The sequence below is a fragment of the Anas platyrhynchos genome, chromosome 3 (genome assembly GCF_047663525.1).
Source record: "Anas platyrhynchos isolate ZD024472 breed Pekin duck chromosome 3, IASCAAS_PekinDuck_T2T, whole genome shotgun sequence".
NCBI classification, from domain to species: Eukaryota; Metazoa; Chordata; class Aves; order Anseriformes; family Anatidae; genus Anas; species Anas platyrhynchos.
Genome location: NC_092589.1, coordinates 86,599,052 through 86,615,417, shown reverse-complemented (window position 1 = coordinate 86,615,417; position 16,366 = coordinate 86,599,052). Strand labels below are relative to the sequence as shown.

General features: G+C 34.6%; 1 protein-coding gene across 1 annotated transcript in view; it reads right to left on the bottom strand.

The window, feature by feature from the left end:
* The window catches only part of PHIP (pleckstrin homology domain interacting protein), a 111,494-nt gene that overhangs the window by 13,144 nt on the left and 81,984 nt on the right, over positions 1-16,366 (bottom strand). The window contains exons 25-35 of the mRNA XM_038177519.2: positions 14,053-14,160; positions 13,464-13,588; positions 13,209-13,291; positions 8,721-8,832; positions 8,446-8,507; positions 6,940-7,095; positions 5,264-5,384; positions 2,701-2,826; positions 1,223-1,295; positions 801-851; positions 336-485 (exon numbers count right to left, since the gene is read on the bottom strand). Of these exons, the coding sequence (XP_038033447.2) occupies positions 336-485; positions 801-851; positions 1,223-1,295; positions 2,701-2,826; positions 5,264-5,384; positions 6,940-7,095; positions 8,446-8,507; positions 8,721-8,832; positions 13,209-13,291; positions 13,464-13,588; positions 14,053-14,160 (1,167 nt within the window). The remainder of the gene's footprint in view (positions 1-335; positions 486-800; positions 852-1,222; positions 1,296-2,700; positions 2,827-5,263; positions 5,385-6,939; positions 7,096-8,445; positions 8,508-8,720; positions 8,833-13,208; positions 13,292-13,463; positions 13,589-14,052; positions 14,161-16,366) is intronic.

Here is a 16,366-nt window from a genome sequence, read left to right as displayed (position 1 = left end):
AGAAATCAAACATATTCCATTGATATACGACTATTTTTCACTCAGAAAAAGAAACAAGTGTCTCAATTGCAAACGCTGTTTACTCACAACATAGTCATCCCTTAACATAAAACATTTTGCTACTACACTATTTAAGTGAGTAGAGAAGTACAATTTATTTTGAAACTACTTTAAAGAGACAATGAATATTATCATCAAGTGACAACCAAAAACTGACAGAATAGCTCTGTGAATAATGCTGCCTGAAGTTTCAATTAAGTGAGTTGAAAGAATGGTCACAATTAAAGAACTGACTGACTGTATTACAACCAGCCTTCCTGTCTGAGAACACTCACCGGATATTCAAGGAGATCCACCGGCTGTCGAAATGGTTCAGAGTCTTCACACTGAAAAATGAGATTCAACAGCTCCTGACACTGCTTCTTCCATGACTGAATGTCATACGACTGGGCTCTATTACGTAGCCGCCGCTTCGGCTGATGATCCTAAAATGACAGGATGGTCTGTTATTTATTAAATAAACTAGCTGTTTTTACAAAATCAAATGGAAAAGGTACCCTGCAGGATATAAATTCTAATTCATTAATTAGTAATGTGCAACAGCATGTACAGAAATGCTTTTACATTGCACAGCTCAGAAGAGTAACACTTCAATCACTCTAAGTTCAAAACTTTCCATAAGGTGATTACACAATAATAAAACATTTTCAGTTTTATATCCATGTGTTTACAAACACACTGTGAATTATTTAAAGCACTATAAATCATTAAAAAAAAAAAAAAACGGAGTACGATTTTACCTTTCTTTTTCTAGTGGAAGTTCCTGGCATATTTGTATCTTTCTCTTCTTCCTTTGAGCAAGATAATGAGTCGCATAAAAAGGTTAAAAAAATATAAGCATATATGAGTAGGTGAGTTCTTTTATAATTCACTTTATAATTTGAGTCTTCACAATCCTATCCTTATCTCTTTAATGCAACTGTCAGTTTGAGAACCTCTCAGATGTCTAAACAATCTCCAATAAACAGTTAATGCTCTCTGCAGTACAGGAGAAGAGGAGGCTGGATTTTTACCAGTAACCAAGTTAACATAAAGAAACATCCAGTTGTTTCAGTACTTTGTTACACTGACTGAATACCGTCCTTTTACATCAAGTGGGAGAGAGGCATCAGTCCCATTTCTCCAGTCTAGCAATGCCAGTGTCTAAGAAACAACCACTTACCTCATCAGAGTCAGACAACACTTTCTTCTTCATTGAATTGTATAATGGAATGATGTCATAGCAACTCTGGTCTCTGTGCAAGAAGAAATACACACTAACATTTATTTTCCATCTTCACCTATGGAATCAACTGTATTTTGCATAGAGTAAGGAAAATATTTATGAACTCATTCCCCAAAAAAGTGATAGAGTGTTTAGTGCCAAAAGAATGTTAAGAGGATGACAGTAGTAGGAAAAAAAAGAAACAACAACAACAAAACCAAAAACCAATTTTGCTTCTAAGATATATAGTTAACTTTAGAGACTAACCCCTAGATTGTGAGAGATATCTAGATCTAATTTCACTCATTAAAACCATGGGGTTGTCCTTTGTTGGTCTAGGTAGTCAGAAATCTAACAAAATCTTTGCAAGCCTGGGCTTTTTATGCTTACTAGTTCTTTTAAGTAAGTTCTCTTACTAGTACTTTTTTTATGATTACTAGTTCACTGAAATGAGTATACTAATTGGCATAAGCTATAGGCTGTTATTTAATAAGAATATCTACATGATGCATTAATTTTGGTAAGTCAATTAAAACCATACACTCAAAATTCCCAATCTGCTTAATTAATCAAAAAGATAAAACTACATTGGATAAAGATGTTAAAGAACAAAATTATTAACAGCGAAACCTTTCAGGTGCATATGTGTTCCTAAAAGTGTGTTTCACTAAAATTTAATGTCTGAAACAATTAAGTATTTTTCACTGTTCAGCCAGTATCAGAAATCAATGGCACTAAAGATCTCAAAGATTTATGTACAGTTACATGTCTTAGATTTCCAAATACTTAAGTCTAATGTTTTTAATGAGTACATTCAACGTTTTGCTCAACTAGTAACGTTTCTTGCCATTTTTACAGAGTAGGAACAGCAGTGTTTGCTACATACAAGCAAATCAAGACAATAGATGCAGTAGGCTCTTACAAACTTTACATCTGCTAATGTGTCATCTGAGTGTGAGAACTCTGAAATATTTCTCACAGACTCCATTTTTTATGGGCAGTAACCAAAAAAAGAAAGTTTGAGATAAATATTTCTTTTGACTACAAAGCTACCAATTTTTATTTTATCAACCACCGTTTTCAGACTCATCCAGTTGTAAATATTTTAAAATTAAATTCCCAGTTATATTAACACAGGCAGCATTAAAACTCAATACTAAAGCTCTTAACTTACCTGTAAATATTGTTCCATGAAGATACTAAGACTCATTTTTATTATTTAGCAAAAAGTCTATAAAATACACTTGTGAAATAAAATGCCAATCTATACCAATGTATTATAAAATTTCATCTGTTTTCCAAACTTGTGTACTCTTGTTTTGTAAACACAAACTTTCTTCTTTTCTGTCCCAACAGCAGACTTTAAAATTACTATTTCAAAAAGCCAAGTACCTTGATAAGAGACAGAATAATAGTAGACCTACTAAGCAACTCACTTTATGAAGTGCAGCAGCAGATCTGTGACAAATTTGGCAGACTTGACAATAGGACTTCCAGGCTCATTAAATGTGCGAGTGTTATGTTCAATGTATCGGACTTCCCACATTAATGAAGAAAGTCGCCTGTGTATGAAAGAAGTGGAGAAGGGATGAGGAAAAGAAAGTATCAAAAAGATTACATTTCTGAAAATGTATCACAATACACGGGAAAAAGTATTAAATCATTCTTCTTTAAATCTTATTATCCCATTCATCACATTTTGACATTAAATCAGAAAATATACAGGCACAGACATACTGCCCTACATGACCAGCAGAAGGCAGCTTCCTCAGGCTCTTTTTATTAAAAAAAAATAAATAAATTTATTAAATAAAAAGAAATTATTAGAAGTACAGATTTTTTTCTGATAGGTAGACAAGACCAGCATTCCTCACATAGCTCTGATTTAATGACCTAACTACAGAATTGCCATAGCATTGTGAGAAAAAAATGCACTATCAAAGAAAAAATGAAAAAAATAAATCAATCTAAAAAAGATTTTCTATGTTCATACTGGCAAAACAAAATGAAAAGAAATGCCATACTTTAAATGCCGGGCTTTACAGACTGAAGTGGGAGATCATTTAACATATTTTAAGTAGCATAAACATTTAGATACCATTTTATCATTTTTATAGTCCAATGTTTAGTTCTACATGATGCCAGAAATGACAGGGAATCTTTTTTTTTTTTTTTTTCCCCTGGTGTGCATTGTGTTTTTGTTTAAAAACAAAACCCATACCGGCAGCTACTTAAGACAACTCAAGCAATCTGAACAGTCCCCCCTACACAAGTTAAAGAAAAAAAAACACACTAGAAAACACAATACAAGGCAAATAGTATCTAACCATGCCTTGGCAATCCTAAAAACTAGTAAAAAGTGATTTACTGAAGAAGGTATGATAGTGACCAAAATTAATTGCTAATGCTTTGGACAAGAGGGGGAAAAAAAAAAAGGAAAAAAAAGAGCTTGCCAGCTCTGACTGCAACACATTAGAGAAGTCCAAGATGAATTATATCTTATGACACAACTAACATGGAACAAAATGTATGTGAATGATAACATGTAATATCCAGGTTTAGTTTTGAAAATGAAAAGTGATTTTAATTTAGAATGCTATTTTCAGTTAGTACACTTGAAGTGCTACAAATTAACATTGAAATTTGGCTGAAAACATTATCCACTTGTATACTACAAATGAAGTATTAGAGGGAAATTAATTTCCAAACCAGAAAGATTCCAAGATCCAAAGGAAACAGAAGTATTTTAAAGGAGCATGCTCCTACACAGATAACATTTATTGCAAATAAAATACAGCAATTGCAATTGTATTTTAGGAAAAGATCAAAACTGTATCAAAAAGTTAAAACTTATTTTAAAACCATTTAAAATTTCAAGGCCAATTATTTAAGCAGCTATTTTCCATCTAATGTCTTATGCAAGTTTAAACAACAAACAAAAAAAGTCTATTAGGACAAAAACACTTTACATACGTGTGGTGGTTTTACCGTGCCGGGCAGCTAAACACCACAACTGCTCTCTCACTCCCCCTCCTTAGATGAGGAGGGGGAGAAGTAAAGCAAAGAACAACTCACGGGTTGAGATAAGGATAATTTAATTAAAGGGAAATAATAATTACAGAAAGATTATTATGAACTAAACAATTTAACTAAAGGGAAATAAAAAGGGAAAGGGGAAAAGGGAGTGGCAAAAGGGAAAGGGAAAAAAAAGGGGAGGGAAACAAACAAATAAAACAAATGAAGGCTATGTGGAAGCACAGAGGAAAGAAATTATTCTCTACTTCCCACAAATGAGCGGTGATTGACCACGTCCTTGAAGCAGGGCCTCAACGCACGTAGCCGGTGTTCGGGAGGAGGACCGACATTTTCACAATGAGATCCCACCCCTCCCCTCTTCTTCCCGTTTCCACCTTTTATTGCTGAGTGTGACACCATATGGTATGGAATATTCCTTTGGTTGGTTTAGGTCAGCTGCCCTGGTGATGTTTCTCTTCTCACTTTTTTCCCACCCCCTAGGAGGGTTAGAGAGAGGCCCAATACTGTGCCACTGCTGCTCAGCAATAGACACAACACTGGTGTGATAACACTGCTGTTCCAGCTACAAGTGCAGAGTACAGCACTGTATGGGATGCTGCCGGGAAAGTTAATATTCCAGGCAGACCCAGTACAATACATCTATGGTTTCTCTTATTAAAAAAAAAAAAAAAAAAAAAAAAAAAAAAAAAAAAGCCTTAAAAAGTGCACCGTTTTGCTATTTGCATCTGATGTGGAGCGATTTGCATAATCAGGAATTTACACCACATAATTCTAAAATACATTTAGGAGAAGAGACATTCAATCCTTTTTAACATACCTTATACGATAGAAACCTAGGTGAAGGATTAGACAAACAGAAAGAGCACACCTGTACCCATTTCCAAGTCAGGTATTACGAGACGAACAGCTACCAAAACCACAGTTGGCAGTATTTCACAGCAGTACCTGAGACTTGAATCTAACCTGTAAAATCTGCTTTCCAGTCTTTGTTTAATGGTACTGAGGTCCGTGGGATATGCCACAACAGTGCAATACATTGGGTAAGCTTGAAGATCCACAGGTGCCACAAACGCAGATGCAATATCTAGACAGAAGTTAAAAGGAGTCAAAGTTATTATGTACCACAGAACAGTCCTTTTGGAGTCTCAAGAATTCCACCCCCCGCAGCACATGATTTTTTTTCATGCTTGAAATGCAGGGCACTTTCCCAAAACCAACAACAATAACCGCTCTAGATATTCTGAACATTATTTTGTGATATAAAAGTGCTTGCTGACGTGTATGCTGCAAGTACAGTCGCTGTAGTGAGTACCCATCCTGTTGTGCATGAAGCGCCACGCTCTTCAGAGACATGGCGAGTGCATGCAAAATATACGTGTTTGAAAAGTCAAATTAAATGTATAAATTATACATTACAAAGATATGCAATTCAGCATTATTATTTACAAGACAGGCTCATTTCATTTGGTTTTATATTGCCACTCTTCCAATTTCAAACAAGGCAATTCATTAAATTCTCACCATAAATGTCATCGTAGTATTTCAATCTCATTAAGATATGAGGAAAAATCACTCTCAAAATACAATCTCCTGTCCCCTCCAAATAGCAAAGAAGCCATCTCATACCAATCCACCACAATGCCAGAAGATTGCTGAGCAAGCTAAGTCTATGCACCTAAACATTTTCTTTCCTCCTGTGCTTAGAAGCATCATGCATGCTTAAACATGTCATTTTAACATTTTACACCTCAAGGGAAAATGCGGTAATAAAAAAGCATCAAAAGCCTTTAAAAGTCTTCCTTGAATGTCCTAAAAAACAGAAAAATTGTTGATGCTAAACAGACTGCTCTTCTAAAAGCTGTTTACCTACTCTTATGAATGTTCTAGCAACTGCTGCATTGGACCAGTATGTACCACATATGCTATAGTCAAATCCTAAACTAAGCAGTATGCCATACAATGTAACACAAAATGTAAAACTGTTACTCTTAGATGAGACAGTGAAAACAGCCAAAGCTTCATTTTCTCATTTTTTTAATGTCATTCTGTAAATTTGGATGGATTCAATATGTAGGTATTTTGTTTCTTTTGGAAGCAAAAGGAAGCTTCTTACTAAGTGTGTCATGAAAGAAGTCGTTATGTGGGATATTTAGGTATTAGATGTATTTCAATAATTTTCTGGGATTTGTGAAACTTGTCACTTTGAGTAATTCAAAATCATAAAAGTAATAATCTGTGACAACCTATATATATGTAATTTATGATCGCTGTTACCCAAAGAACCAAGACTGGCAGCTTATCACAGAACATACAAGAGATTTGTGATTCAGCCTGTACTTCACAATGTCAAAATCAAGTAGTTGTTTTTATCAAGACCCAAACCCCTAGTATATGTCAAATTATCTACCAAAAAAAATAGTTACCTTTGAAATTAAGAGAAAGTGTAGGCTTTTATGTGTACTTATTATACAAAACATTTAAAATGTGCTATGAGAAAGTTTTATTCCAGTTAATCAGGAAGTTAAAGGCGTATTTTTTCACGACATAACAGTTACTGATATTGGTAATTTCAGAAGCATACATGAGCATAGTCTGTAAAACATAACACAAAAATGTTTTCTATAATATTCAGAATTTACCTAGAGTCATGAGCTGGTTTATCCCTGCAATAATTCTGTCACACTCCTCGTCTCGTGTCCTGGAGCCCCATTCTCCATCCAGAGGTTTGTACAGCAGTGTTCTACGCTCATCATCTGTTAAAGGAACACTAGTTCCTAGTTCTTCTGGAAATACAGCTAGAACGTAACACGAAAACTAAATAAAATACAAATCTTTGTATCTGGTGAAATACATAGTCCACGTAACTAAGAAAAATCAATTCAAATATACATAACATCTTTCTACTAACCAAGACAAATGCATAGTTCCTGATTTGCTCAAAAACATTTTTGACACATTGAGAATCCCTTCTACTGTTGTATGTAAAATTTAAATCTTTATGATGCAATCTGCTGTACAAGTCCTCCATTAAACAAGATTTATTTTCTTCCAAATAGCTAACTGTAGAATTTATTTTAGAACCACCTAAGGTAATCCTTTATCATAACGGAAGTTCATGTTGCCTGTTTTTCTTAAAACCCTAAATTCTTGGTAATGTAACTAGGATTTGCGGTTGATGATTTTCAGATGGAATTTAAGATAATGGCTTTGATGTTAGACTGGTTTATTAACCAGTCTCCATTTAGTGGTTCTACACTGCCAGTTTTGTGAGGTCAAATGCTAAAAGCAGAGCTACTGAGCAAGTAGACTGAAACGCCATCACCCTGGCATTCTTCAGGGCCTGCTGACTTTGACTAAATTCATAATGTAACAGAATGATGCACAGTGCTCCTCTAACTTTTTTTTTTTTTTTTTTTTTGAAAGGAAGTGTAACAAAAATCAGTGTTTATGGACACAGCCACTAATTCAGGATTCAGGTTCGGGTTCAGTTGTCTGCCTGTTTCAGTTATTTACGTTAGTCATGTTATCACACTAGCTTCTGTATTTGACTTTAAGAGGTACTCATTAAAAGAAGGGTTGAAATAGAACAAAAAGTTGAAATGTGCACAACTTAAAAGAATAAAACATATTTATGGTTACTTGTTCTCTGTACAATGCCTAACAGCAACAATTTTCGAACCAGACAGGCAGCAAATCCTACTATTATCAAACTCTCTCACTGGTGCATCTTGAGTCTTCAATGCATTGATTACCTGCCGGCAGGCTAACAGCTTGCAGAATAGTCAGCTTCTTTACAGCTGACATGGGCACAAGGCTATCTTCAAACCTCTCTAACCGTACGAGAAGTTAATTGCAACTGTATGCCATCTATTTTGAGGTTTTGTACCATTAGTGGCTAAATCTAACATACGTTTTGTTTGTCTAAGTACAGTTGTATGTCTTTCCTAAGGGAAAGATCACAGTTTGTTTATGTGGATATGTATTTATTTTAATAATTTACGTTATTTAGATGCAACTGGTTTGTGGTACTACCCTCAACTTGTGAAATCACGCAACATTCACCTCAACAGGTGAAATCACACAACAGTTTTTTTTACTTCTTCATATAAACTCTTAAAGCAAATTAAATTATGAATGTACCATACCATTACTTGGTATCAGCTCCATGTCCCAAGGACTCATCTTCTCGGTGTCCCCATTGTCCCAGCTTAAAAATAACCACATTTAAATTATCTACTAATATGGCTTAAACAAAGTAGTTATTTAATGTTTGTAACATAACTTATTTATTTATTACAGAATATTAAAATAAACTGGTACAGTGAGATGCTTGATTGAATTTAATAAAAGGAAGTTGCTCAGTCAGTACTTCAAATGAAATATCTAATTAAAATAAAAGATTTTAGATAAGTTTGCTAACCAGACATTGTAGCACTGAAACAAGCTGTCAGGATAATCGGGCTGAAGAGGTTCCTGGCTTTCAATTGTTCCAAACCACCAAGCATCATCTATTACTGATCTGAAACGATCACCTAGGTAAGAACACAAAATAATTTCATCAATACAAACTCCTTCCTTCCTCCTCCTCTGAAAAGCAGTTTTCAGATACATTCAGCTAGACATTGAATACAGAAACCCCTTTAAACATCTGCAGCATCAACAGACAAATATGAATCATATTCTTTAAAAAAAATAATAAATTCTGAATGCTGCCTTTAAACCTAAATGAACCAGTTAATAATTAGCATAGACAGAAGCAATTGATGATTTGCAAATATATCCACGTAACTTTTATATATGAATTTATTTATTAATTTCATATAAAGGTGAAACATGCAAATGCTGTATCTTTAAAACTACCATCTACTTGCGTTAAATACTCCACACTATCTTAAAATAACTGCGCACTGACACCCCTGTACAGGGAATACTTTTACATGCTGCTGAGCTCATCCTCCTTGGTTTCTGGTGTTCTTCAACTGTGTGTATATAAACAACTTCCAAACACAACTTAGACAATTATTCCCTTTACTAATGCGGTCAATATGAGTGATTCAAGAATCACATTTATTAATGCTTCTTCAAAAGGTTAGCAAAGTCACTTAGGACGATTTGAAATGGTTTTACTACTGCAAAGCATTCGCACAGCTGAGCAAAAAGGTCAGGAGTGTTATTTAAAAAAAAGAGACATCAGAATATGTTACACACGTCACCATAATTTCTAATATTTTCTGTAAAACGGGCTACAAAATTTAGAAACAACTTTTTTTAGTGAAACACTCAGTTAACTCAATCCAAGAACAAATGGAATTTAAATCTGAGATTCCAAGAACAGCATGTTTTTTTTTTTTTGTTTTCATGGGATTTGAAGACTATACATGTAGATACTTTATCACCTTCTGTAGGGCTTTTTTTTTTTCCCCCCAATATTTCCACAAAAAGGGAAAAAACCCACAACATTCTGCCTAAGTGCTTGCTGCAGTTGTCTGAATTATTACCAACTACATATATTCTCAAAATATTCTCAAAATGTTTACTGATTATTTTTTTAATTTAATGGATTAGTTCCATTTATGTAATTCTAGGACAAATACAAAACTTCCACTAAGTCCTAGTTGTGCCGAATGCAATAGAACCAAGTCATTCATACCACAAATATCTTAAAAGCAAGATCAGAAATGTAAACAAGGGCTGATGATCTATTTTAAAGGAATAAATTAGTCCACAGAGCTCTTAAAGATCAGTCTCCCAAGCAGTTTTACAAAGAAATGTGAGTAGGCACAATTGTGAGTGCCTTTCCAGTGCTAAGCAGTTCAAAACCACTTGAAGGACTGTATACACCGGCGGTCAACTTTGGATTTCTCAAAAGCCAGAGTATTCCAGTGCTAAATAAGAATGCTAAAATAAGTGCATGTGAATGAAAACGCTCACAGAACAGTCTCCTCAATCACCATCTCTCCAGTGACCTCTGTGTCATTTTATCCGTGGGATACTAGAAAGCCATCTATGTGGATATTAGATGGAAACTTCTAAGTAATGACTTCTAACTAAATATGCTAACTAGCATAATTTTCCAAAGCTGAGTATCACCAGATGATGTTAGCTTGGTGGAGATTTAAAATATATGTTGAACTTAAAGTAGCTGATAAGAGACATGTATCACCTATATGTACACCTACCTTATATGTATAGCAAAAGCTCAAGGTATCCTATCAGAATAGGTTTTAGCCCAGATATTTGTATTCTAGTTTAACTATAAGACAATGATATGCAATAAATAGAATCTGAGTAGAAATAAGAACCCAACACTCCTCAGCCTTTAGAAGAGTGCTCTTTTTAAAAGGATTCATACATTTAAAACACAGGGTCCCTTAGTATTAGAAAATATAAATGCTGCAGGTAATTAAATATTCTTCCTCTTACCACCACCACCAAAAGTCTACCACCAAAAAAAAACAAAACAAAAAACACACACAAAGCCCACCACCACCAAGGATCGTTAAGAGATCAATATTTTAATGACTTAAAGTGGAGCCAGAAAATTTAATATTCAGCGACTCTCTAAAGAGTACCTCTAAAAATATTGATTTGCAGGCTAAGTGGCAGAAATCATAAAGGAATAAGAAATGATAATGACAGTGGTCCTGAGAAAACAAACCAGAACTGCACGGAACATTTATATATCGTATTCCACAGTGCAACAAAACAGGGCAGGGTTTGTTCCAAGTAAAGAAGCATACACTAGTAAAGTATCGATAGTGTCAAGTAGAGACCAGGGTAGTGTTTCAGAAGATTCCTGGAAGAGCTGTAACAATTTTATCAGTGCTTTTGCTATCTCTGCTTTACCATTTCATACTGTCTCACAAAAGGAGACTATTTTACCGCTACTCTTACCACCCAGAAGAGGAACTGAACAATGAACACAGTTGTCAAAGTTACAAAATCTGTATTAGTGTTGACCTGAAACTCAAGTTATTTGCACTGAAGGCTTGATAAAGGCTTCTGGTGCTTACAAAAAATACTTTCTACGCTTCAAGTTTCTGGAAATACACTTGCCAGCCTAGGAAGGAGATGCTACCTGTGCTCATAACCTTGAGCCCTTGTTAGAAGGGCTAACAATTTAAGTTTCCTCCACTACTCCTGAATTTCTGTTATGACAATTGACTTCTGGCTAGGCTGTTCACATATGAGGTATGGCACTCATTCTTTTACTGCTGCCATAAACTTGTGGGAAAACATTTACATTGTGGCAGAGGAGAAGACCACAGATCCATACCTATGAAGAAACAGCAAAGCATGGTGACATTTTAGTAGGTGTTAACCAAGCTTGACAATTAAAGATCTTTCAGCTGTAGTGATCTTTAAAGAGGAAATTGAGGGACATTTTCCTACTGATTCAGAAGCCTAGAGTCTTTACCATATTCCCTATAGATCGGAAGTCTAGCTGTTCTTTTTGACAAGATCATGTAAAGTATTAATCGGGCATTATGTAATTTATATATTGCCAATGCATACACACACTAAGCAAGGATGTCATGATGTGCAAAGGACAGGATATCAATTCATGTTTTCTGGCAGAAAAATCAGATAAGAATCAATAAGAAAGAGCATCTAACATCCATCTGTGCCACTTCTTCAGGCTACTTAGTCACAATGAACTTAGGAGAGGACATCAAAAAGGAAATAATGCGTATAGATGAAGGGATGCAGTGTATTTGCAGAAACATGTATTATACCAGTTCGTTCTGAACAGGCAATCAGATGTCCCGTCATGTTCTTACAATAAAATACTCCACTCTTTTATATGATGCTTTGCCTGAAGCAGTAAAAAGTGCCACCAAGTCAGCTGCGTATATGCTAGTCACAGCTCATGAGTAGGAGAGCCAAAGGAATTGAATGTGTACATCAATCATTGCTAGTTTACAGAAGATGTGTTTAACACTGAGAATTTGAGAATTGGTTTAAAAAAAAAAAAAAAAAAAAAAAAAGGTAGGCTATCAATATTTCACTTTCGGGAGCTTGTCACTACAAAATAAACTGAGATACTAGAGAGGACTTAAAAGGTGTCTGTAATTCTACAAACATGGTATCAAAAACAGATTACTCTCTTAGGGGAACAGAACTCATGTTGAACTCTGAAGAATCAGTAGTACTTGCTCAATCTTTTAAGTTTCAGGGACAATCTAAGGATGTTCTTAGGAATAAGAACATGAATTTCACGACCGCCTGAAAAAAACACACCTTAGAGAATCATTTTGCTGTACTGCACCTTTTTCTCCCCCTAGTTAGATTTCATTGTTAAAAGGTGATCTTTGCTACTGCACAGAAAAGATGCCTAGGAAGCTGATCTGACTGGAGGACTTGCCTGTTATTAACATTCTCCAGTATACAATGCTTTACTCAAACAAGTCAAAAATAGATGGGAAAGGCATTTTCTTTGTGCAATCTAGAGAATATAAATACCAAATGCTTGATAAAGTGTTTCTGTATTTCCAGAAATAAGCAGGCCTGAAAAACTTGGGGAAAAAACCTCTAGTAACAATGCAGTTTTAAGAGAGCCTTCAATCACAAATAGGACAAAGTAAATTATTAGTTACCGATAAACACCTGAACATCATAATAAACACCATATTTCTAAAAATTTATTCTTCATTCCTCCCTGCAAACACACAAGTGAGACCTATTTTTCTTTTACAAAACACATTTTATGTTTTGTTTACTTGCCTGTAGCTTCAGTCAAGGACAAACTGGGACTCCACATCCAAATATGGCCAGAACTTTTCCTCCGTTTCCATCATAGTATTAAGGATTTATTTACCATAACCTACTTTGTAATAACTTATCATGAAACCAGGGAGACATGTAAACACAAACCATTAAAAAGCCCAAACAAACTCACACAACTCACCTATATTCCATCGTCTATGTTTTGCATCATCAAACTGCTGCCTCAGAACTAGGAAATCTATGACGTCTGGCATGTCATGGTACCTAATTACAACAGAACACAAAACTAATAAGCAATACAATAGCAAGAGCAGGAAGTAAAGCATAATTCAACATTCTGAATTCAAAACTTCAAAAGCAAAAGTTCCAGTCATGACACCGACTTTCAAAATAACCCAAAATTACAGAAAAGTAATTTGAATATACTAGTGCTTACTTCATGGTGAATGATCCTCCAGTTAGTTTACCCGTATCCGGGTCAAGAAAAGCTAGTTTAAGACAGCAGAGAGTAGGCAATCCCACTTCATACTTAATCCCAACTATCTTCATCAACTCTTGCTCCTGGAATCAACAAAATATTACATACCATCACGGAAGTTACGATGACTAGCAACTTTCTGAAACATGAAAATATAGGTATACTGAAAATACCAGATTTTTGCCAAAACACGTCAAAATCAAATATTAGAAATTTAGTCTTTCAAACCAAGGTATTACTTTGTATTGTAACTTGTTTCAAAAATAGGCTGCTATGAGATGTAACCAAATTAAAAATAAAATCGGCATAAACTGACCAGGTATGATTTTAGCATAACTTGTTAAAATGGTTCAAAGAAAAAGTACAGTTTAAGATCTGATTTCATTTGACTGTTAGGTTAACTTTTTCACCTTCCATCTGACTAAAATATTAAGAGCACAGTATCAGAAATAATCTGCATTAAGAATCTTCTTTAAGTTTGTTTTGTTAAGTTTCCAAACTTTTTTTTACATTAAGATGACGAACAAAAATGAAAAAGAAATCATACCCGTAATTCCATTTTATGCCATGGTTGTTTTTTGGGATTAATACTATATATTTTGTTCTTCTTAGCCATTACAACATATGCTTCGTGACCTTGTCGGAAATAGTAGACCTAGGAGTGAAATGGGATAGTTATTATAGATGTTATGAAGACTTTTATAAGTAAAAATGCTAGTGTATTGCTGCCATGTAATGCATGTATTCTCTCTTTTACCATTTTTGTCTTTGCTGTCTGTTTTTCCTGCATAAGTCACAGGTTCTCAAATAAAATTCAGTAGACAGTCAAAGCAGGTATCATAGAAACTTTCCCCTTTTACAGACATAAGTGGGAAAGGATACCATTTTCAATACAACCAAAATATCCTAAAATGCGAAACCAGTGAAATGAACCAGTGAAACATGTGAAACCAGAACATCAATAGCAAAACCAAAACCATCTATTAGTCATCACACTACAGCACAATTCAATGGCAGTAACACAAATCCCACTAATCCACCTGCTCACCACTGTAAGACAGCCCTAAGATGACAATCAACCATCACTAAAATTGAGTTAATTGCATCTTTTTTAACAAGATATATATTCTAAAAGGAAAATTCAACTACTGACTATTCTACTGGTAAGATCTCGGTGTTCATTTCCATACCACCAAACAGCCTAACAAAGATGAGAACAAACCAAAAATAGACATTTCAAGTGCTTATGACAATTTTTTTTCAAATCTATCCATTACAAACTTCCACAGTTCAGGCATCTAGACTCTTCTTTGTTTTACAATGATCCTGATACCGCTTGGATGAGTGCTTTTGTTATAAACCGCTATTGCAATAAAGAAGTAAGCCAAAAATCTTAAACTTACATTCAAGAAATGTTTGTGAAATGCAAAACTGAGCTTCTCCAAACTAACTAGAACAAAGATCTTATAACGAGATATCTGCTAAATTCACACCAAATAAAAATCCTCTAAAAACGTCCCAAACCATAAACATGAGATTTCTACCAAGTAGGATGAAAGAATAGCTTAAATGCAAAGGTCTAAAACAACAACAAAAGAAGAGTAAACAGCCCTCAATAAGTTTTAAAATACATTTATAAATACAAACACTAATATCTGTATTTCTACATGCTTCACAAAAATATTCTATCATAAAATACTATAAAGAGTATCTGCCAAGTTTCTACATTAACTGTTACTGACTTTTCTTACTTTCATATGGCTATTTTTTTCTTTTAAATAGAGGACTCTTAAGCTTTACTTCACACCACAAACTCCTTATAACCTTGCTTTTCAGGGTGTTTGAAATGCACAATACCCGGAAAGCAAAAAAAGAGCACAACAACTACAGAAGGCATAGAAGTCCATGCACTGTCAGAACCTAACTGGCAGGAAGAGGAACAGAGGCTTCTAGGAGACTCCTCTAAAATAATACCAAGTTAAATTACACTTTCAACATTATAATAATTGTTTCCTACACCTAAAAGGGTTGTTAATAACAACAACAAAATCAGCTGAGTGGCTCAGGCTACAAATAGTTCCTTCTACATATACTGTTTCTGCTAAACCTACAAAATACATTGTTTACAGAAGAATATTTTCCTTTGAAAATTGCTTCACGCACTGTGCCTTCCATCAAAACAACAACTCCAAAAGATGTCTGTGGAAAAATACTTTGTGCTCTTTTCCAGGAAATTGTATTTTTAATCTTGATCAAGATTTTGCTTCTGGATATTATTGGCAGTCCCCGGACACAAATGTTCTTTATCGCGTTAAAAACAGAATATTACAAAGACTATGTACTGTACTTGGGTAATCAGCCAGGCAAAACTAGAGTCCCGTGTCTTTTGTATGTTTCCCCTATTCCTCAAGACACATGACAAAGGTCTTTAAATATTCAAAAAGGGCAAAGGGATGGTATGTGCTATTCTTATATACTCGGTATGCCTAAATATAGCACTACTGTTGTTTCTTACTTGTTTGCACAGCTGTTAAGAGAATAAATTTGAAAACTTTCTCCTTCCAAATCTTACAAAATATATCAAACATCCCACCAAAACATTCCAAGCCCACAGGAGACTACTTCTCTCATCATAGTTCTCTAATTAAACCTCTCTTATTCTGTGGATCTCAAAAGTAACTTTCTAGTGAAAAGAGGCTATTCATCATCTTAAAGCAAATCCGTGAAAAGCAAATGACAGACAGCATTTTAGACTAAGCAGCTTGATTACTAATGTATCCTCTATTGATGCAACTAGTCCTACTTTCTAGATGCAGCATAGGAAATTTCCTGTTCACCAATATAAAGATTTTTTCAGCAAA